The sequence below is a fragment of the Patella vulgata genome, chromosome 7 (genome assembly GCF_932274485.2).
Source record: "Patella vulgata chromosome 7, xgPatVulg1.2, whole genome shotgun sequence".
In the NCBI taxonomy this organism is placed as follows: Eukaryota; Metazoa; Mollusca; class Gastropoda; family Patellidae; genus Patella; species Patella vulgata.
This window is the reverse complement of record NC_065885.2, coordinates 37,295,740-37,320,596: the sequence shown is the minus strand read 5'-3', so window position 1 is coordinate 37,320,596 and position 24,857 is coordinate 37,295,740. Positions and strand designations below refer to the sequence as shown.

The following is a 24,857-nucleotide window of genomic DNA, read 5'->3' as shown; positions in this document are numbered from 1 at the left end:
GGACATAGATTATAGTTTTACATCAAATAAGATGTAGGTTGTGTAATTATAGACCAAGAACTTGCTGTATCTTCATGTGTTGTAATATATCAAAGAAAGAACGAAAGAGTCAAATTGGTTGAAATATTAATCAAATCTACTTACCACGTGTCTATGTATAGTATGATAAGTATAATACATTTCTGCTTTCTTCTGAAAATCATTAAATTTAATCAACATCTCCTCTTGTTTATCTTTTTCATCTGAAAGGAAAACAAGTTATTCAGAGATATAAACAAACATAATTAAATTTTCTTGATAAATAAATGTTTAATTACATAAGTATAAACTTCTGAATTTAGATTAGTCCACTTTTTCCAACCTTTTCATTTAATTGTTACCTTTTAGATGACCCATTTGTCACAGAAAAATATAACTCTATGAGACATTTACTTATTACCTCTAGCAATATCAAGACACTGCATCGAAAGTTTCCAGAAATAATAACCAGCATCGTCATAGCGACTCTCCACAACAGCATTATGGGTAAGTTGTTCTAATACCTTAACAGCTTCAGCTTGTAAACCCGCTTTATGGAAAGCTGTAGAAAACAAAATCTTCCAGTTAAAATTGATTCTTTATCGCATTTTACAATGTGAATTGTTTTGTGGGATGACAATCTCTCTTGTTTCCAAATTTTACTAAGTTGGTAGTTGTGAGATAATTAATTGTGTTGCACCTCAGTCACATAAAACTAAAAACGGGACTAGACTTAGTACATAGTAAGCCAACTTCTGCGTAATCTTTTGAAACAATTTTTTTTTATCATATACACATAGCACTTTTCCCTCTATTACTAAATCAAAATAACACATTAGATCAGCCCAAATAGTAATTAATTTTTGTCTAAACTATGCCTAGAGACAAGAGTAGTAGATGATATACTTAAATTTTATTTGGTAACAAAAGCTATCCAGTCTATGTACATATGAAAATAGCTACATACTGTACTGTTTTTACCCAGAGTCCTGTATTCAATCTTTTGTTTACACAAACTAGGTCATTTTGGGACTAACATATGGTACAATTTTAATACTTCGTTTGCACATAGGTGACCCAGAGAAGCAGACAAACAAACAGATAAAGGTTTTACCTTGTTGAGCTTCTTCAAACTGATCATTTTCAGCTAGAAATTGTGCATATGGTACATAGACATCTTCTTTATATTCTGGATGTTTATCAACAAGAGTAAAAGCCTGGAAAAATTAACAAGATAACTTTTCTCTGTAAAATATCTATTAACATGCCATTAAAAAGTATGGTATATGCAACAGATACTGTATTTTACCTGGATAGGATGCATAAAGGTATAAAATACAGGCTTTATAAAAAAAAAAAAAAACAATTTATAATTGAGATATAAACTGATCAATAATTGTAACAAGTGATACCACAAGTGACTTGATGCAATTAAGAATGAATAATTATTTCCAAGTATAGCTCAGACAAGACAAAAAAATGTTCCAGTGATAAAAAGTTCTGCTGTTGAACTACTTTACAAAGATAACACTAATAATGTATTATTATTTAGACAACTGAACAATATAAGATGTGTTTTTGCCACATGGGTAAATAATGTCTATTGCCATCATACACCTGTAAATCATCTAAATAAATATTTTACTGCTTTTTGACAGCATCAATATCAATTATTACTTACATCATCCCAATGTTGAGCTTCCACCCTCATGGTGATCAATGATTTAATATCACCCATTTTACTATAGACTTCAGCAGCACTACCATAATCATGTAATCTAGCTAGATGATAGGCACATCGTCCTAGAGCTTCACGATCAGCTTTATCCAATCTTCTTGCTACATCAATTAACCTGATGAAAATATATTCATATATAAAATATGGCTAAGATCAGTGGTTCCCAACCAATGTCCCCCCTGTCACAATAGTATGTGCTCATAGATATCTGTACAAATATAAACTTTGTAAAGTTGTTTCAAGATCAATTCGGTAAAACCTACGATATCTCTAATGACCAACAAAATGTATTGGAAAATAAAAACGGGTAGTACCAACTTCGGGCTCATTCTGCAACTTTCACAGAAATTTTTTATAAACCATAAAATGGGCCATCTTAATTGCCATTCCAATCAAACATGTGGTAAATCAACCTACAGCAAGATAATCACCATTCATATTAATTGACTGTCACATCAGCTATTGAAATTATCTGTCCGAAAACCAACAATTATATTCTGAATTTTACTTGGCTATCCTTTGTTTAATGAAATTGTACTAACATGTCTGTCCAACCATTATCTCCTATTATTTCTATAGCTTTTTTATGTTCTCCTGCTGATATATACATCTCTGCAGCTGCTCTAGGTTCATTACTACTTTTAGCCCAATCTGCTTGTTTGGTCATCAATAATTTCTTATCTTGAGGATCTCCAATACCAATAAATTCCTATACAAAAACAATTTGTCATTTATAACAATTATTAAACATACATTACACAAGAGCTAAATCTGCCTATTGCAGGTCTTTCTTTAGGCCTGAAATGTTATCTAAATTATTAATTAGACATTAATTAACTTATCCCGACCATAATCAACTCTCGATGTCATCGCTAGCCTGCGATGTCTATTGGATTAGTTTCCGATTTGCTGTTCGACTTCCATTCATGATTTATTCATGAAATGGATAATCGAGACTATGTTTTTTATCGTACCGACTTAAGTAATGATGATCGAGGCCAGCTCTTTATCTAATCTCCCATAATGTATCTTTAATAATATTATGGCTATTGATTACTTTCTTTGATTACTATCTGTATTTAACAGTGATTAAATACTGACGTCACTACACAAAGAATCCCAAATAGACCAGTTATAGAATCTTGCTATACCATGATTAAATTACCTTTAAGATTTTCTTGAACATTTTAAGAAAATATATGCGAGGTGTATAAAAATATGTGACATACCTTAGCATTATCAAACATTCGTAGATCTGTGTACATGTTCAAAGCTCTTTGTTCTTGTCCAGCTTTTTTAAACAACTTAGCAGCTTCTTGAAACTTGCCTTGATATGCGTATGTATCTCCTAAAAACACCATGTTGTCATTCTCACCACGCTTTTTACGTTCCTACAAATAGAAGATGAATAATCATAGATCTTATTGTCAGCAAATGATAAGTAGCAACATTGTACAATTAACCGAACAATATTTTGCAGCAATCAATTGTGATAAAAAATTATGACTGGTTATTTTGCCAAATTTCACTACAATATTGATCTGTAAGTGTAACCAATACCAATCTGACCATAAAACTATTAATAAGTAAAAGCTCAAATATGATAATCAGATATATATACGAGATAGCAGTACTTTAACACAATTAGTTTCATTACATATAGAAAATAGTTCAAAGGAAATGTACAGTGTTTCATTTTAAATTTCTTAGGGGAAGAAGATTATTGGGAAAACTGCCTAATTAGTTCATATTTTTAAATGCAAAAATCTTCATTTCTACATACCTCAATATTATGAATAAGTTCAAGATAACGTAAATCTTTGATTTTGATGAAAGCTTTCTTAGCTATTGTAAAATCTGATCCTTCTAATGCTTCATGTGCTAGTACTTCCCAATCTCCATCTGTTACACCCAAACATGCTATCTTATACGCATCTCTATAATATAAAACATAAGATAGTATCAAGTTTTTCTCCGCGACAATGCCGCACTTCTTCATAAAGTCCTTGAAGATTTCAAGAAAATAAAAGAAATATCAAAACAAAAAAAAGTGTTTTTATCATTGAGCTAGATCTGTGACAACACGTCCAATCATAAAACCCTCCCTGCTCACACTATGGCTCCAATCTTTGTGTAATTGGATAAGACAATTTTTCCTTGTATTCCAATATATCCTGCTGAATATGGACCAGTAGTAAAAAACTTGGCAAAGTAATTAATGCAACAGAGATATAACATCGCAAGGGAGATAAAAGCACTATAATACATTCTGTATATTGCTATATTAATAACCTCTGCAGGAAATTGTATTTTTGTCAGGCACATATATTAAATGGTGTGTAACTAAGGATATTATTTTCAGACCATTATCAAGGTCAAGATGAAAACTAGTAAATCCAGAAAGCTCTTAAGCAATATCATTAATGTCTAGCCGTATGTTGTCAAAATTGACATTGTGTGCATTAGCATTGTTTTGATAAATGTGAGTTGAATACTTTGGGATTTAAAACATTATGGATATTCTAGATATTGTCAATCTGGAAATACTAAATTGATGTAAAATAAAGTTTTATTAGTCTTGATAAAACATGTGGTTTAATCAGAATCGGCACATAATCAATTATAGCAAATAAATCATCTATGGAGAGAAGATCCTTTTAATTGACATATAATTAAATGATCAATACTTTTCTCTTCACTAGTGTATCTCGAATTGGGAGAATCAAATTTCTAAAATTCAATAGAGTATTCAAAACACATAAAAGTCATCCATCATCATTCTTAACCTACTTGAATTGTTTCTTCTCTAAATATTGGTACATTGGTGCTGATTGTGGTACATCAACAGATGACATAGCATATACATGTAAACAAAAGATCTTTGATCCTGTAAAACCCACAACAAATCCCTGAAATTTAAAATTACATAAAAGAGTTACTTCATAGCTTATTGGGAATTCTCATGTTTGGCACAACAGCAACACCATAATTTGCAATTAAATTTCAGAGATGATGGTACTGGTGATAAAATGGTTAAATAATGGCCACTATATGATATCATAAATGAATCTAGTTTTGGTCCTTTTACAAAGTAAAACAACTGTCTGACAAGAAGAAATATTGATGTTGAAATGATAACAATGTGTGTCCTTCGTATCGGATCGAGTATTAACCAACAAAATCCTAGACATTACCTGGAGTTTTTGTTGATGAACAGGAAAAGTACTAGCTTTAATATTCAGCATACCATTACCAGAAAAACATATCATATCTTCATACTGTGTATTCCAAGCTACACTATTACCATTTGGTTCCTGAACAAAATCACAACATGTTAGAATAAAGAACATTTTGAATTGAACAATTTATCAGATACTTCAGGATAATTATCTGTATTCAATGTTTGGTGATATAGTATCAGCTAATGTCTAAATAATTTCACCAATCAGAGACTGAGGGTTCCTGGACAAACCTCTTGTTTGCTCAGATTAAGAAAAATAGACTTAAGAAGAATGAAAGATAATTTCAAAATATCCATAAAGTTGTATACATGAACCTATTCCCAATGCAATCGTTCTCATAAAATAACAAACTATATTAAAAGTTGACAATGACAGTTAATATTTCAGTCTCCTGTGTAAATAATTCTTGGATTACTTGGTTAAGTCAGTCATTAGAATTGGCAAATTATTAATGTTTTAGGTAAAGATTATAGTGAGCTTATTTTTAGTGAGATCACATTCATTGCTGAGAATTTTTGTGCATGCATCATTGAATTTGAATGTAGTCCCACCAAACTTGTACAGACTAACATGTACCCTATAAAATAGAAAAGATAATAAATAATGTCATTAAATTAGTTTCTAATTAAAATTCTTAGACTAACATATATCCTATAAAATAAAATAATTTTTCAAACCTGGAATAAGAGTTCCTTAGTAGTAAGATCATATACTAATACAGTACTATGTTCATCTACAACAGCTAGTTTATTTCTACTAGCACTAAGATCTAAACATCTGACAGATGTAGTCTGTTTTAATAGTTGTATAGGAAACGGATTATCTGTAAATACTTTCATTATCTGTAAAAAGAAATATGTAATTTATTGTTTTATTAAAAACAAATAAAAGTTAACAAAACCAGTTTAAAAAAAACATGTAATACAACTAAGACTGGGTACTGCAACCAAAAATCAATAATTGCAATAATACAGCAAAGTGTATTGATATAATGTGTAGTGCAATATATTGCAAAAATCCTTTATACAAGAAAATTCTATTTTATCTTTCTTCATGGCCATTTTTCAATGAATTTTGTTATTAGACTGCATGGTTGGGGTCTTAAAATACCAAACTAAAAGATCAGTGGCCTACTGTAAATAAGTGTCTAAAATGATCCTTGCTGTAGTATTGTTTATATGAATTTAAAGTGTTTTTTCATAAAAATGAATTCCAAGGGTTCTTTTATGTGCACGCCAATGATTTTTTGTCCCATCTGAGCAACTATACATTGTCCCTTACTAGCCCTACACCACGAACATGGGATGACCAAGCCAGAAAATCCTGATGAACTTTCTTGGCTAACACCGGGATCGAACAAGGGACCTCTAGGTTAGTTGTGCAACTTCTTACTCACTGAGTCCACAGCGGCTTGTATATTGTGGAAGACCCCATTTTATTGACAGCCATAAATATTAGATAATTAACAGCAAAATGTGTTGTTAATCAGTTAAAAATAACAGAATTTCTATCACAAATTTCTAAATGTCTGCAGCATATACCTATATGTTACCATATGAGTGAACCAATCATGGAAGACTTTTTTGTTTCTGTAAAGTTGGAATTAATAGACTAACAAACATTACAGTACCTGTCCATTTTTCAATCCAACTAGTAGTCCCTCTCTCCCAGATGCACCACCTATGACTTTAATATAACGAATTAAAGACTCCATTATCCATTCCTTTTCCTTTATACCTTGAAACGACAAACACTGCAGCCGCTTCTCCTGTTAAAAAAAGAAATCCAGTCAAATTAATGAAATATTCAAAATGATTTTGGAAGAAATATCTTTTTGGTCAAAAAGAGAAACTCATTAAGTTTATTTAATTACTTTTGATAAATGGTGTTTTGACACCCACTTAAAATGATGTCATCAGTAGTGGAAGGAAATGTATTAAAACTAAGGTATACAGGTAACTTGAACCATTGTCAAAAACAATCATAGGAACAAATCCTCCACCATTGCAGTAAAAGAACTGAAGGTCATTAATGCCATAACTCGCCTATTAGATCTTACCTGACAGAGTATAATATGTTTAGAACAAACAACTAATAAATTACATTCTAACTTCTTATTAATCTTCTCTTTGACACGATAATGCATGTCAGCTGAATCATCAGAATAAAGTTCATAAATAACTATACGGTCAGGTAGTTGTACCTACAAATATATAATAACGATAGTGTACATCTAGTTCATCCAAATAAAAACTGTCTCATAATCAAAAGTATCCAAAACGGGTCATTATGCCTTTACGGTTGTAATTTGCTCCACAATGCAAGATATAAATTCAGACATTTTGCGTCGGCTAACTTATGCACAAAACTTTATTGAATTTATAAATAGATCAGTGGACGATATGTTGACGTGGATGGAAGAGCTTTATTTACATTAAGAACATACATATCATACATAACATCATAATAAAACATACATAAAACATACATAAAACAAGCCAACAGTGAGGCTGATGTCCCCCGCCGAAATAGGAAAATAATTAGAGGACACATATAAATTTATCACAAATAAGCGGAACGGACAGACAGACAAACAGACAGACGGACGAACCCATTTTAATAGTTCCCTGCTTTCTTCGAAAGGCGGGGGACAATCAAAGTAGGAGAGTTATTGTTTTCCAAAGTCTCGACCAATCAAATTGCGTATCGCTCTGCTTACCCTGAGCAGAAAATGCTCATTATCAAACTTAGTCAAGGTATTACTGTAATGAAACTATACACCAAGTTTCATCAATCTCACTTAATTAGAACTAAAGTTATTGTGTCCCAAAGCATCAACCAATCAAATTGCTTATCTCTGCTTACCCTAAGCGGAAAATGCTCATCTTCGAACTCCATCAAGGCATTGACCTAATCAACACATACACCAAGTTTGAACATTCTAGCTCAATTAGGAAGAGAGTTATCGTGCCCCAAAGTATCAACCAATCAAATTGCTTATCTCTGCTTACCCTTAGCGGAAAATGCTCATCTTCGAACTCCATCAAGGCATTGACCTAATAAACACATACACCAAGTTTGAACATTCTAGCTCAATTAAAAGTTATCGTGTCCCAAAGCATCAACCAATCAAATTGCTTATCTCTGCTTACCCTAAGCGGAAAATGCTCATCTTCGAACTCCATCAAGGCATTAGCCTAATCAACACATACACCAAGTTTGAACATTCTAGCCCAATTAGGAAGAGAGTTATCGTGTCCCAAAGCATCAACCAATCAAATTGCTTATCTCTGCTTACCCTAAGCGGAAAATGCTCATCTTCGAACTCCATCAAGGCATTGACCTAATAAACACATACACCAAGTTTGAACATTCTAGCTCAATTAGGAAGAGAGTTATTGTGTCCCAAAAAGTGTGACGGACAGACGGACGGACAGACAGACAGACGGACAGACGGACGAACCCATTTTAATAGTCCCCTGCTTTCTTCGAAAGGCGGGGGACAATCAAAGTAGGAGAGTTATTGTTTTCCAAAGTCTCGACCAATCAAATTGCGTATCGCTCTGCTTACCCTGAGCAGAAAATGCTCATTATCAAACTTAGTCAAGGTATTACTGTAATGAAACTATACACCAAGTTTCATCAATCTCACTTAATTAGAACTAAAGTTATTGTGTCCCAAAGCATCAACCAATCAAATTGCTTATCTCTGCTTACCCTAAGCGGAAAATGCTCATCTTCGAACTCCATCAAGGCATTGACCTAATCAACACATACACCAAGTTTGAACATTCTAGCTCAATTAGGAAGAGAGTTATCGTGCCCCAAAGTATCAACCAATCAAATTGCTTATCTCTGCTTACCCTTATCGGAAAATGCTCATCTTCGAACTCCATCAAGGCATTGACCTAATAAACACATACACCAAGTTTGAACATTCTAGCTCAATTAAAAGTTATCGTGTCCCAAAGCATCAACCAATCAAATTGCTTATCTCTGCTTACCCTAAGCGGAAAATGCTCATCTTCGAACTCCATCAAGGCATTAGCCTAATCAACACATACACCAAGTTTGAACATTCTAGCCCAATTAGGAAGAGAGTTATCGTGTCCCAAAGCATCAACCAATCAAATTGCTTATCTCTGCTTACCCTAAGCGGAAAATGCTCATCTTCGAACTCCATCAAGGCATTGACCTAATAAACACATACACCAAGTTTGAACATTCTAGCTCAATTAGGAAGAGAGTTATTGTGTCCCAAAAAGTGTGACGGACAGACAGACGGACAGACAGACAGACAGACAGACAGACAGACAGACAGACGGACGAACCCATTTTAATAGTCCCCTGCTTTCTTCGAAAGGCGGGGGACAAATAATTAATACATACAGCAAGTCTATGTTTGTAGATGGCTATCTTTTTTACTAAATCTCGACATTTGATCCTCACTGAAAAGGAGGACAATATAGAATATATCTTTCAAATAAAATTAATACTTCAATTGCAATGAAAACATACACAAAAGTCATAGTAAAACGGATAATTTTTAAAATGCTTGGCTCATACTTGGAATAATTCTAATATGCATGTATCAATTCATTGAAAATAAAAAATTTAATATATCAACAGAAAAATACATTCAAATTCCTGAAAAAAAATTATTATGGCTGCCAAAATATAACCTAGCACCTAGCACATCAAAAGTAATTAGACATTGAATTAAACTTTCAATAGGATTCTTCCTTACATATAATAACTTACAATATACTCACACAAGAAATGTGGACAAATTCATATAGATGACCTAATTACCTTCAAAGTAACATTTTTAAAGAATGAATAAATAGAAAAACAGTACGAGCAGCCACTCCTATTCCGCGACATCTCCATGTAAGCAGTCACGATAATTCCTTCCCCCCCCCTCCTCAGCAATTCTACTGTTTCATCTCTTTAATCAACCGTAACTCTTCTAACATGGCCAGTGGTCAGTATTTTACTAATAAATTTAGCAAAATAGCGCATATTCATTTGAATGACACCATCTTGTCATACTTCGTAGCACTTCTACTGATCCTGTGATTAATAGTTAATTATCTGGCCCCCCCAACGATCAGGTAAAACGGACAGGGAAAATAACAATAAAACTGTGATTATCTGTTAATTAATCTTTTGTTTTATTAAATGACAAACCCTGATCATTGTTTTCACGTGTAACAAAAATATTATTTGTTACTGATTGAAAAAACTAAAAGTACTGTCAAAGTCGAGTTTTGTCACAATCATTTAGTATCTATTTTCCATTGCCACTTTGTTGCTAAACAGAAGTTTTAGCGCCTCCTATATTACATACAGAGTTACATTCCCTGAAAATCGGTGACTTATTCAGCGATGGTTTTTTGGACATGTGTTTTTTTGATAAAATTAATTCATGGATTTTTTTCACAAAATGGATAAATATTATTGAATACATCACAATGGTAGACAGTAGTATCAATGTTGGTACAAAATGACATGTTTACAGCTAAAGATATATCAGAGATTGGAGTCAAAGAATTTTCGTTCCAAGCAAGTTTCAGCGACAGACAAATTTATTGATGCATGTATTGATGTTTGCCCCCCCCCCATGCATCCAAGCGTAAAATTTACTTGTCAGCACTAACAAACACTGATGTTTTATTAAGAGGTCACTCCTGTTAAGCGGTCAGTCATAAAAATTCCCTGCTTAACACAGATTCTACTGTACCTTTTTGTTCTGTAATTAAATGTTGTATTATAACATCTGTCATATTATCTCTGTAGGCATATCTATCTTTATATAAACCATGTACAGTACTAAATATAACCTGATAATAAGCCAATGTACCATCTTGACAACCAACAGCCTACAATATATAAATATAACATTTATTATTCTTACTATAGAACTACACTAATACAAACAGTTTGAAAATTCAGGAGTGTTCAAGACCATTGACATTACTGATAAAGACAGGTTGCCAGGCAATGAAACATACGCCCACAGCAGCTAAATCGTCAGATCAGAACATAATTTTTCACATTTGAGGGTTCACAAGGTTCTACAAAGTACAAACTGAAAACAAGTAATTTACAGAAAATTTTGAAATTTGACATAAATTTCATACAAATCAGATGATAATTTTTGTCATTCGAACGTTCACAAGTTTCACAAAGTAAAACAAGGGCCATGATTCTAGAAATAATTGACCGAAATTGCTGAAATTCAACAGAACTCTGTTTCACAAATTCAAATGATGCATATAAATTTCATACATATCAGATGATAACTTTCATCCATTGAGCATAAACAAGGTTGAACAAAGTGAAACAAAGGCCATAACTCGAGAAGTAATTATTGTAAATTGCTGAAATTCAATAGGTTTCGTGGTTTCACTAATCTAAATGATGCATATAAATTTCATACAGATCGGCTGATAACTTTTGGCCATAACTCTAAAAGTAATAAACAGAAATTGTTGAAATTCAATAGGATTCTTCTTTTTACTAATTTAAATGACACATATCAACAGATCGGCAGATAACTTTTGATGTTAGAGTGTTCACAAGGTTCAACAAAGTGAAACAAGGGCCAGAACTCTAGAAGTAATTAACAGAAACTGCTGAGATTTGATAGGCTTTTTCGTTTCACAAATTTAAATAATGCATATAAATTTCACAAAGATCACATGATAATTTTTGGCGTTAGAACATTCACAATGTACAACAAGTGAAACAAGGGCCATGACTCTAGACGTAATAAACGGAAATTGCTGAAATTCAATAGGATTCTTCTTTTTACTAATTAATATCAATTTCATACAGATCGGCAAAAGTAATTAATGAATATTGCTGAAATTCAACGAGCTTCTTCGTTTCACCAATTTAAATAATACCTATAAAATTTCACAAAGATCAGATGATAATTTTTGGCGTTGGAACTTCCACAAGGTTCAATAAAGTGAAACAGGGGCCATAACTCTAGACGTAATAAACGGAAATTGCTGAAATTCAATATGTTTCTTTGTTTCACTAATTTAATTAATGCATATAAATTTAACAAAGATTGGATGAGAACTTTTGGTGTTAGAGCGTTCACAAGGTTAAACAAAGTGAAACAAGAGCCATAACTCTAAAAATAATTAACGGAAATTGCTGAAATTCAATAGGCTTCTTTGGTTCCCTAATTTCAATATTGCATATAAATTTCACAAAGATCAGATGTTAACATCTGGCATTAGAGTGTTCACAGGGTTCAACAAAGTGAAACAAGGGCCATAACTCTAAGACATAATAAATAGAAATTATTGAAATTAAATAGGCTTCTTCATCTCACTAATGTAAACAACATCTATCAATTTTAAAACAATTGGATGATAACTTTTGGCGTTCACAAGAAATTGTGGACGACGGACGGACAGACGGGGGCGACGACAATATACTTCCATATTTACATGTGGGCTTATAAAAACTAATCTCTTAGGGATAATTTAGTACCTGTCTCCTTTATTCCTAAAAATATAAATTATCAACAGAAAGAAATGATCACTTCACCAGATAGGTTAGGATAGTCAGTCAAAGGAACAGTATCTCGGACTTTGGTTGATCTAAAAATAGTATCCAAAGTTGTTTCGAACGGCACAGTAAATATAGTAGCTTGGATATCTTTGTTTCTGCATAGAAATATATTTCTGGAGCCTCGTTTTGAGAATTTTTTAGATTCATGACGAAAATTGACCATTTTACGGTACAGTAAGTATAGTAGCTCTGATATCTTTGTTTCGGCATAGAAATATGTTTCTGTTGCCTCGTTTTGAGAATTTTTTAGATTCATGACGAAAATTGACCATTTTTAAGCTCATTTCAAAATTTAATATCTTTTAAAACCACGAGAGATATGTGCCCAAACTATGGCTTGAATTGCAGCTTTGTCTATTTAAAGATTATACCAAATTTATGACAAGTTACCATAGGTCAGATATGGCAATGCTCTTAAAACAGATTGTAAATTAGAATGATTTGAATATTGCTAACAAAGAATGACAACTGTTTTCAAAGATAATCCAATTTTGCAGGACTGACCCCCTAATTCCAATCCTTCAGTTGTTTCAAATGAGACAGTCCCTCCATTCATCTTGTGTACCTACCACATAATTACCATCCTCTCTAACTTCACAGCACCATACCCATGATGTCTGATCACCTATAACACCTAGTTTAACACCTTCTTTAGTATGTAGAGAACACTGTTTATTAGCTCCACCTAAAATAACATACTCTCCACCGGCCCACCAGTTTAATGCACACGGATCATAACCTAATGGACGATCTTTACCAATCTGGAATGTATAATATTGTGGCATCGTAAAATCACAGAAATACTTTGTTTTTTTGATTAGATGATGGGCATCAAGAATGATTAGCAAGCGACTACAGGCAATAATGACAAATGAGAAGGTGTTTCGTATAGTGCTCACTCAATGGATTAAAATAAGAAAAACATGAATTATTTACCTGTTTTCCTGATAACTGATAGAATGAAAGTTTCTGTCCCCAATCAGCTACAGCTAACACATCATATGGTTCATCCCTACAAAAAGTAGAACAAAAGTAAAAATTATTTTTTTCATTATAACAAAAGAACTACAGGTACTGGCACTTACGGGGCGATCACATGATAAAGATTTATTTAATAATTTTGCTCACTGAAAGGAAAGCAGACAAAATTCACAAAATTAGGGTACTGATACTCATAAAATGTTCTGCAGGTATAATATTTATTTTTACAGGCATAGGCAAATTCTTTGAACAATAGCCCAATATATGGTATTATGACCACTGGGCACTGACCAGTGAAGAAACTGTTTAATACCTGCTTGGATTCCATGCTATGGCCCACACAGGAGCCATGTTGGCACCAGGTCTTTCTATTTTAACTTTTTCTTCTCCAGACTGTAATGCAATATCAGAGCAGCTTATCACATTATGTCATGAAATAGGCAATCATAACTTAGCACATACAAAATTCAAAAAGTGTACTCAATAATCATAAATAATTTGTTTTCAAACATTACCTTATTTCTAATGCTAACCAGACCATTATAAAGCCCTAATGCCATATACTGACCATCATTGGTCCAACTACAGGCTGTTATCCGACTATTTACTTTATGTTTTGATACAGATTTTTTCTCTGGTGCCCATAAACCTGAAAAAAAAAATTGATGCCTTTCATGTAAATTCCATGATTAACTGTCAAAGAGGCATTAGTGCTTTTAGAATCTTCAATGGTTGGTGTAAAATACATCCTGGAGGAGGGGGAGGGCTTCTAATTAGATTGTATGCAAAGTCTGAGACAAATCGACCAAGTTATGGAATCTGTAAATTTTACTTTATAAATAAATTAGTATAAATTAAGCATTTGTAGTCTAGTGCATCGTATCCAGGTATGCTCCTTTGAAGATAATTTTCTTTAGATTAGTTCTGTAACTGGTTCTGGGACTTAAAGCTGGTGATTGTCATTTGCATCTTACGGACGATGTCTTATATTTTGAGATGAGGGTTTAATCCATGCTAACATACATTGTATATTATGTTTGATGAATAACACTGTCATCTATGAGCGGAAGCGGGTAAAAAATGCTTTACTCAATATAGGTCATTGCTTATATTTACCAGAATTAGTTACATTTATTGTAAGGCTGAGAGTGATAATTCCTCTTGCTCGGCTCATATTATTTCTCGACCATTGTCAGTGATGCAGGATGGAGGGCCCGACAAGGACAGCTGTCTAGTCATTTCGATGGGATGAAAAACCGAGGTCCCGTGTATATATTGGCGTGCACGTAGAAGATCCCTTGACAGTTGGAATTCGATATAAAAGTAGGCTGTAGTGCCGCGGTCTGGGCAAAATTTCCCTCATAGCACACTGTATGACGTATGCCCATCTTCATTAGGCCAGTTCGGAGCAGAACAGAAGGACGTTAAACCCCCTTTTCTTTTGATTTCATTTTTTGACAGGTTTGATTTCTTACCAAAATCTGTACATGCACAGCTTGCTAACTGGTGGGTTACAGGATTATATTTCATACACTGAATAGCATCATTGTGCCTAGAAATAGAATGCAAAAACTTTCAAATACATACATGTGCTCTTTCGATGAGTTTTTAAAATTATGAACCAAAACTTGTCTTTAATTAAACTGTGAATAAAGTTTATCATATATAAGTATTGCCAAGACTTGGGAGACTTTCCTCTAGTTACTGTAGAAACATGTACACATGTATTATTATGCATGAAATACTTGATGTAACTACTGTATGAGAGAAAACCAAATGCAGTTAAAGCTTTTTAATGTAAAAAAAACTACAAGTTTATCATCTAGATTGTTTTTATTTACTATCCTATTCAACCTTTTCATCTACTATCCTATTCAACCTTTTCATCTATACTAATATTTGTGACTGTCGTTTGTCTGTCCGTCTGTCTGTTCGGGGTTGGCAGCTACACTAGGTCTGCCCCGAGTCTGAAATTTGGGGTATAGGGGTAGCATAGGCCAGGTGGCGTTAGTCTACCACTTCCGGTTTCAGAGTTATGACCCCCGAGCAAAGCCGGTCTGTTCGGGGTTGGCGGCTACACTAGGTCTGCCCCGAGTCTGAAATTTGGGGTATAGGGGTAGCTCGGACCGGGGAGTAACATAGGCCAGGTGGCGTTAGTCTACCACTTCCGGTTTCGGAGTTATGACCCCCAGGTATCCTGCTAGTAGTATCATATTATGCAAATATTGCCAATTTAGATTTTCATATTTTTAAAGTATCATTTTGTACGGATTTGTTAATACTAACGTATATTTGAGTATTCCTTCCAATTTACTAGTCCATATGATGACACTCTTATCTGCAGATCCAGAAGCAAAATGCTTTCCATCTTTGGCATAAGTCACACAATAAACTGTATCTTTATGGCCTTTTAATGGTTGAATAATAGAACCATCACTGGTGTCATAGACTAAAACCCTGCTTCCTGCAGCAACAATCAGCTGAGTTCCACTTGGATTAAAACACAGATCCCATATACTGTAAATATAAATGTTGACATAAAATAAGCATTTCACTTCATTATAATCTACATTATATGTATTCTGTTCTAGCTGACTGTATCAATATTAGGTCTACTACATTGCTTGTCTGATCTAAAGGCTATTTGATGAGATACAAATGATGTACATTGTTATTTTGCATGCAAAATATGTAAGCTTTTACCATATTCACATACATGTATCTACATGTACACCTAAATGCTAAGCTAGAATACTTAAGAGATCTACAAACAAAAGAAAGAAAAAGAGTTGGTTTTTGGTAGTTAGTTTTACCTAAGGGTATAGTTGAGTGAGAGAGAGAGAGTGAGAGTTTAAAGTCCACTGACACAAACTACTTGTAGGTCATTTCGAGACTAACATATGGTTCAATTTTATTTCAATAATTCGCTTGTGCGTAGGGGTCTTTAGCAGTGGGAGGAAACTGGAGGACCAGGAGAAAACCCACAAGGTTGGACAGGCGACCCTACTCCTTGTCACTTACAAGCAAGGAATTGACTCAATGAGTCGAATGACAGGCCTTCTGATACAACGCGCATGTGTTAACCATTCGGCCACACAGGTATAGTTAACAGTAGCTTATAAGTAGTTCTCACTTCACCATACCAAGGTAAAGACACTGAAGGTCAGGTGAAAGGTTCCTTAAAATCATGCCAACTTAATTGATATCAATGAATAAGTTTATTTAATGTCCTTTCAGTACATGTACCAGCCGGGCTAATGAAGGTGGGTATACGTCATACAGTGTGCTATGAGGGGAAATGTTGCCTTTACAGCACTTGAATTCCAACTGTCAATAGCGATGCTAAACGCTGCTAGAGGCGCTAGGTGTACCATTTCCAGACATCGCACAAAGCTGACCGAGAAAAGTATACGTCGTGTTAGCCTTCTCGTGAGTGTCAAACATTGACCACATGATGTTTTCTATAGAGAAAAATAGACCAACTTAGTGTTGAGCGGAATTTTGTGGAGCTTAGGTAAAATTTTCTGATATTTTTCGTTTATTGAAATTTTAAGTTTTTGATAAAGGCCCTCGACCCTCAAAATTTTGGTATATTTGGAAGAGCCATTTCATTAACTCAGTAATAGTAATACGGCCAAAAGTGCAACTGGGGAGGAGTAAAGGAAAGACAACTCTTTGTAGGTCATATCTGGGATCAGACCACAATGGATCTTTTTGTCTACCTTTTCATTCTTATTTATGCAACGTAAGTTTGAAGAATTTAGAATAATTTAGATGATTTTTGCATAATGTCGATATCAATATTTTTAATATCATATTTATTACTGGTTAAAAATTATTTTGAGAAAAATGTATCCCCAGAAAGTATTTCAATATGTCTATTCAATGCAGCACTCTTTTATTGTAACTCCAGAAATAACAATAATCTGAAGAGTAATGGGAATATATTGCTTTGTACCAAACAATTATTTTTTCAGACATTAACAGTAACACAAGCTCCAAGATTCTTGCCCCCCTTCACTCCATGCTTCAATTCCAAAAATACAGATTCTTCAACTGATGACTAAAGTTTAAAAGTTCCAGAAAGGGTACATTTATCTAAAGTATTATTAGGCGACTTAAAAAAAAATGGTGATCGTCCCCGCTCGCCCAGAAAATTCTACCCGATCATCATTTTTGATGATACTGAGTTAGAGACTTAGCTACTTTAAAACCAATGGTAAAAGTTCCGAAATGTAGCCAGGCTACGAAATTCCGAAGCGCAAGAGTTAATGAAGCGAGCGGATATAATTGCGACCTGTTAACGGCAGCAATGGCCGACATTTTCGTTTGCACGCGTACAGCACCAAATACAAATTTTGAATACAATTACAATACAACCTGGAACTATATGTTAAGATGGGAATACGTCTCGTCGATTCTGAATTACATGGAACAGTCTCTCTAATAAACGTAACAACAGCAGATTTTCGGAATGGCCGGGGGGGGGGGGGCTTAAATGACTAAATCAGCCGATTATTAGTGATCGTTAGTCGTTATGCAAAAGATTTTTTTTTTTTTTAAGAATTCTTCTGATGGTCTTACTATTTGCAAACTACAATATTATGAAAGTTGAATGTCTAAAAAGAATATCAGTCCAAAGACATGATATGTATTGAAAATTTTGCAACAATTGATATACTGCAACATTAAATCAGTTGACACCACCTATAGGCCCAAGTGTTCAGTTTATAAATCTCTTTACATTATCTGATTGAATCCAAGCTAGAATATCTAAAGTTTAAATAATTAATCTGAACAATGCAAATGACGATCAGTGGCTTTAATATGCAGATGAGTTGTGTTTTGACATGAAATAAAAGGTTGATATTCCTGAAGTATATTGCTTGCTCTGTTCATTAAAAAATTTTTTTAAAAGAAAAACCTCCCCCCCCTCCCACATTTTTGGGACAAAAAGGACGATCACCAACTGTTATAATTGTTATTAAAAACTTGCCTCCATGTATGTGATTAAAATCACCTCTGGTTGAATAAAATCCATAACACAATTAAATATCCCAACGAAAAAAAAGTTCTCTTGAAAAGTCATTGTTTTTGCATGTATTTTCGACAGTGTCCATCACAACATTACACATGTCACGTGATGAGCTAAACCATCGTAATATGTTGAAGGGGGTGAAGGTTGACAAATTTTGACAATCACGTATGTTGTAGTCAAATCAGCGCACAACCTTTTTGATCGTTTGGGTTTAGGCAACAAAATAGCAACTGAAGACAATGACATTAATTTGGAAACAATTGATTGTCAATCTACTAAATTTTATTCACAATGAATATATCACAGATTATACAAATACTCGTAAATATAATATTGCTTTTCACCCCATAATTTCACCCCTGTATATTATATATATTTTTATAAAACATATTACATCCCTGACCCTGTCAATTATAGGCAACTTTGTGACTAACATTTAGAAATAAACACGCTTTATTTTATAATTTTAATTGATCATATTTCATAACGCAGGGTCTAATCCCAATGCTCTGTGGTTATTAGTCCATTTTCAAAGTTTATGATTACCACAAACAGGGATGTCAGCCATGCAGGGCGGCGCAGGGCACTTGCGCCCGGCCCTATTTTTTGCCGCCCAGCACAAAGAAAAAATCGAAGAAAGCCACCCAGTCGCATTTAAACCCCTTCGTCCTTCTCTGTACACAAACTCAAAGCCATGGTAAAAGCTGACGTAAACCATGTCTGCCACAGCATAATTTATTTTTGTGTGCCGTAGTATCATACCAAATTAGTTTAAAGAAAAAAGTATTGGTATTTTGTTTATTTCTATTTAGAAGTTGTGTAGGTCTATTCATTTTACAATTCTACGGTCTTATTTTTCGTAAATAGGTCACCCAGACCAATTTACGGCACTCCAATGTTAAAGGTTTGGATGTCGTAAATGGTGTCATACTATCAATTTTTAATGTATACATTAAAAAATTCATTCTACCGAATCTAGACTAAATCCTAGAGACAGATACAAAAGGCAGCAGATGCTCTGAAAATACACCAAGAAGGGTTGAATTTTCATAAAAGACCACGCCCCCCATCCAAAATTTTTTTTTCTCACTCCGCTCGGAAACTATTTTTTCCACCACTCAGCAAATCCTGGCTACATCCCTGCACAAAAAAATATGAAAAAAAAGGCCACCATAATTTCCATATTTAATTTACGTTCCGACTGTTCATGTCAATAATAATATTCCTGATTAAATTACTTTTTTTGTTCATTCGCCAGATACTGAAATCGAAACATTCTTGATAACAACACTTCGCGATGTCTGTTAACATCGTTTATCGTCTTTATAAAACAAAAAATCACTCGTCAGAAGAGGCATAGCAGATTGCGTGTATTATTGGGTTTTGCGTGTTAATTATGCAGACCGTGGGAAAAACTTGTGCAAGTTTCGCGGCGCTAAATTTAACTATTGTCACTGCATCTGTGTAGCATAACTCATATGGTATGGTACCTTTTACGGTAATAGAATTCAAAGTGTTGATTGGCTGAGGCATGATCACGATCTACTAAATGCCATCGGAAAATTGCATTGTCCGTGGATTTCAAAATATTGAGGTAACTAATAACTGAGAGTACAATGGTATGGATACATTGCCTTGTGAATTTCAAAACGAAGCCGGGAATTTCGGAAATTAATTGTGTTACCGAGACGCATGATTATAAAATTCTGAACAGTTTTTGCACACCGAAAATAATATGCAAAGAGAAATAGAAAGACATGGAACTATCTGCCGATGATTAAACTGATGTGCAGTATGATTTGTTGATAATAACTTTTGGTATTTATATAAAAAAAAGTAACGTTATATACATTTTCAATGATTCAATGGCAGATTGCTGCAGGTTAATTGACAGGACTGCTTAAGTTCATCAGGAAATATTAAAAATATTCAAGGGTGAGATTCAAGGCAAGTAAAACAAATGTAGTTCAAAAGAAATAATCCCACCGAACTCTCTAACCAAATAATTAATACAAGGCAAAAACAAAATATGCACAAACTCATTACTGGGTCTGAGAGCAATAGCTTATTCATACACAAAATTAAAATTTTCGTAAAAGGGCCAAACACCATTACGATAGACAAGCCTTGCTTTGACCCCCTTATACGAAATGATCTATCCCAATAAGTGAAGTAATTCGATTCCATTTTGGTATTTCTCGGTGTCAAAGTTTGTGATGAGTTCAATTTTACAAGAGAGAACTTTTTTATTCTCTGGCATATATAGTTGTACAATGGATTTTATATAACCGGAGGTAATTTCAAACACACAGGTAAGTATATAAATATAAATAATAAATAACCAAAGTAGAGTAGTTTGTTCATAATGGTCATGGAAGAAAGAAATCTGTTTAATTTACCACGGTTCAGACAGTTGGCGCTGCGCCGGGCCTTCCATCCTGCATCATCGACAAGGGGTAACACAGCTCCTTATTTGTCACTGAGGAAAGGCTGCTCTATGATACAACTGTTTGATCATGATAATTCTGATAAATATTTTACTTTTTAACAAGGCCCTAGGCCTAATTTAAATTTAGGTCGCATTTTTTCAATTAAACAATTCTAGCCTAAAGTTGAGTTGTGAAATAAAATATACCATTGCTCTGCTTTGTCTCTATCAAGAACTTTATCAACCCATGTTGGTACAGTCCTCATCTTCTTAATTTACAATCTTAAAATAAAAAAGTCATAGACTACAATTTTGTTGCCGGTAACAAACCCAACAAGTGTCAACAAACTTCGCCGCTTCAGGAATGTTGTTCTTGAGAACCCATGCGCACGAGTCTATTTCCGTTAAATTCGCATTCAATGAAGTTAGCACTCAAAATACATAGCATGACTTTGTTTTCTGACGAGAGAGGGAGAGAGAGAGAAATGGGCTTCAACGTCCACTCGACACAAACTAGGTCATTTCGGGACTAACATATGGTTCACCGTTCAATTTTATTTCCATAAATCGCTTGCGCGTAGGGGTCTTTAGTAGTGGGAGGAAACTGGAGGACCCGGAGAAAACCCACGAGGTTGGACAGGCGACCCTACTTCTTGCCACGTACAACCGGGGAATCGATTAAACCACGCGCCAGTTGACTCAATGACAGACTTTATGATACAGCGCGCACGTGCTAACCATTCAGCCATCCAACCCCCTCTGACCATATACAACCATGCATGGACCTTTACGGTACAACTATTAATATCTAGTTTCATTCACAAACTGGTTAGTTGAAATAGAAGTATCAAAAATAAGTAACTGGGGTTGACCAAATTGTCAATTTTAAGTACTAATTTGGTTTACAATGAATGCAATATTTCATGCTTCAAATGCACATTTAAAATGCTTCAAATTCAAATAGTATCACCAATTTGCTAATCTCTATCATACAGACAGTATCGTAAACGTTTGGCTAGACTGTCCGGTCTTTTACAATATCATTTTACAAAATCTAAGGGAAGTAACTAGCTCTAAAACACGATGTCGACGCCCATGAAATTAATTTAAGAATTGCCATTGCAGAAAATCCATTTGAATTGCAAGTTCAATATCCAAGACTTTTAATTTTTTTATTGTAAAATTTCTCTTCATGGACCATATCTATGTTTTTTATTAATCCTAATTTGTCATCTCGTCACGATTCATGTTTGTTTGGCCCAAAGAGGTGTATCTATTTGTTAAGGCCAGCTCAATTTTTGTCAAGGTCGCCGAGATGTAAATACGGTTATGGCATGTGATTGTTCGCGAGATTGTAGCTTAGGGTTAGGGTAAAGGGCTGGGATTAACGCTAGCCCTGTTTACATCTTGTGACCTAGAGCTATGACGGAAAATTGAGCTGGCTTTATCATTTACCAATAACCACTCTAATGATGTATGAATTATGGGATTTATTTCGGCCGGGAAACGGCGCATCTCTTACTTGACTTTGCGAAATTTACTGGATAATCAACCACATAATGTAAATAGGGTTAGCGCTCGTGATTGTTGACGAGATTGATTGTTGGCGAGATTGTGACCTATGACAAAATCTGTTATCGGTCTTGACTTTTAGACCTTACCGGCCCAGATCCCCCGTACGTTGAAGACTAGATAGAAATTATTACTGGAAAAAAAAGGATAAACAATAAGAAGAATTAAACCGTGGGCTACAGTTCGATTTAAACATAAATGGCATATTGTCCTAAGTCCTAAGTCAATTAATTCTCTAATCGTTTAAATTTCACTACTTTTTTTTACCCTTGCACAGTTTTCATGTTAAATTTGAATTACATTTATTACAGAGTGGTCAAATAGACCATGCCTATTCTCCATGCCGGAAAGGGGAGTAACTGTCATCGGGTAAAATAAGCAAAACGCAAAGGCTCCCCTTCAAAAGAGACAAAAGGTCAGGAATTAACCAGAAGGTAGCCTAATAGAGCGGGAGCCCATGCAGCGGGGGTCAACCTAGCTGGAAAGTGTACCAATTTTCTCCTATATGGTATCAATGCATGTATACCTACCATCAGAATGTAAGTCTGTCGGGTTTCTGGTGGTGGGTGTGGTATTCCATGCCCCCCCACCTCAACTAGGCTAGATTAGCTCAAAAGTGTACCACATGAAAATCGTACAGCAGTGTACCATACATCTTCAGGTATTACAAAAACACTCTGACAGACATTTGTAGTGGTGGGAGTGGGGTACTCCTGACAGAGCTATGTAATTGCCAGACATTTGTAGTGGTGGGGTATCCCCGACAAGAGTTATCTAATTTGTACTACCTAAAACAGATTTGGAGTTGTTGAAAACACAACAGGAATCATGAATGACCACTGCCAGACAGTTTGTGCGGCGGGTTACCCATAACAGATGTGGCACTACGGGGTAGAGTTACGTTGCGACTATCCTTCATCACGACACTAAATAAAAATACGTGACACTATGCGGACAGATGTGACACTTTCTTCTAGGCGTTTCTTCGACTTCACGTTGCGGGATCAATTATTTCAATCATCAATTAACTGACTCTGGAACACCGTTTATGTTGTTACTAAGTTTATATAATTAAACAAATAAAGCAAACTACAAAGTTATGATAGTACTTTTCGAGTTATTAAAATATCCACGGTCTGAGTTTCATATCCTTTCTAACTCAGACCAGAACGGCTTAAACGTGGCAAGAGCCACATACTTCTTGATAGTATAAGGTTCGCACTAGGATGATGTGTTCACCCTAGCCTCTAAGCCGAGGAGGCTATGGGTATGTTCCCCTTGAGCTCCGATTTCATTTTATTTTATTTATTTGTGTTATATTCTTGAAAACGACTTGTGAAATCTTGTTGAAACGTCGCAGTGAAATAAACCATAGTAATTGTTATCCATTAATAGTGTGTTATTCGATTAAACAGAACACCTTTCTTATAACTAAAAGAAACCCTATAGTATTATACATACACGCCCAAAATGCCACGGCCACCAACTAGGATAGATTAGCGGACACTGTTCCCGTGGTCCAAAAAATTAAAAATTGTGCCAGGATGCGTAGAATACTAATACCTAGCACGTATGGAATAGGCGATAAACTGTTTTGTAAACTGTTTTTGATTTGTTCGTAGATCTTAGCTACAATCAAGGCCAGAGCAGATAATTCGAAATCGTGGAAACCCTATGGATTAAACCAGGGTATAGCGGAGTAAACGTAATGAGACCACTGGGGATACCGAGGACGTACAATGAAAAATTAGCCTCGACAAAAACGCAGGATTCAACCGTGCAGTCATGTACGCGATAATGAATTGTATACAGAAATATGTTTGGGGGCATCTATACAGTGAATAAGGAATATATAAAACCAATTGCAAACTTGTTCAGAGAACCAGTATCCGTGGATAAGAAAGTGTGACACAATGGTGGTCAGGGTCACAGCTAGCAGCCAACAGGAACTATGGAAATCTTTTCTATGTCATAGCAGCGCTTCAATATTTTGGACTTCACGGTGAGTACTTTCAAATGACCAATACAAATATCGGACACCGTATTATTCTAAATCAGTTTATGTGAGAAATATAAGAAACTACACAATTCACAACAGCTATGGCATCACATGTATAAGTTGCAACATATAGTCTTGTTCAACGAGCATAGACCTCAAACCTACTTCTAAAACGGTACATGGTCTCACTCTCGTATCGGTATGGTGTTTTTCTATGAACGCCCAACGATGTCGTGATGTCTATATGA

The 24,857-nt window shown here is 34.6% G+C and overlaps 1 protein-coding gene across 1 annotated transcript in view; it reads right to left on the bottom strand.

The window, feature by feature from the left end:
* LOC126828699 (intraflagellar transport protein 122 homolog) overlaps positions 1-21,408 on the bottom strand; it is a 31,235-nt gene extending 9,827 nt beyond the window's left edge. Inside the window, exons 1-21 of the mRNA XM_050558640.2 lie at positions 21,246-21,408; positions 15,859-16,089; positions 15,048-15,124; positions 14,088-14,221; positions 13,886-13,965; positions 13,528-13,603; positions 13,161-13,352; positions 10,742-10,880; positions 9,388-9,446; positions 7,058-7,201; positions 6,629-6,766; positions 5,676-5,840; positions 4,951-5,070; positions 4,547-4,665; positions 3,540-3,693; positions 2,986-3,147; positions 2,299-2,465; positions 1,700-1,871; positions 1,133-1,235; positions 440-580; positions 145-242 (exon numbers count right to left, since the gene is read on the bottom strand). Of these exons, the coding sequence (XP_050414597.2) occupies positions 145-242; positions 440-580; positions 1,133-1,235; positions 1,700-1,871; positions 2,299-2,465; positions 2,986-3,147; positions 3,540-3,693; positions 4,547-4,665; positions 4,951-5,070; positions 5,676-5,840; positions 6,629-6,766; positions 7,058-7,201; positions 9,388-9,446; positions 10,742-10,880; positions 13,161-13,352; positions 13,528-13,603; positions 13,886-13,965; positions 14,088-14,221; positions 15,048-15,124; positions 15,859-16,089; positions 21,246-21,304 (2,730 nt within the window). The 5' untranslated portion in view covers positions 21,305-21,408. The remainder of the gene's footprint in view (positions 1-144; positions 243-439; positions 581-1,132; positions 1,236-1,699; positions 1,872-2,298; positions 2,466-2,985; positions 3,148-3,539; positions 3,694-4,546; positions 4,666-4,950; positions 5,071-5,675; positions 5,841-6,628; positions 6,767-7,057; positions 7,202-9,387; positions 9,447-10,741; positions 10,881-13,160; positions 13,353-13,527; positions 13,604-13,885; positions 13,966-14,087; positions 14,222-15,047; positions 15,125-15,858; positions 16,090-21,245) is intronic.
* Positions 21,409-24,857: the final 3,449 nt, after the last annotated feature.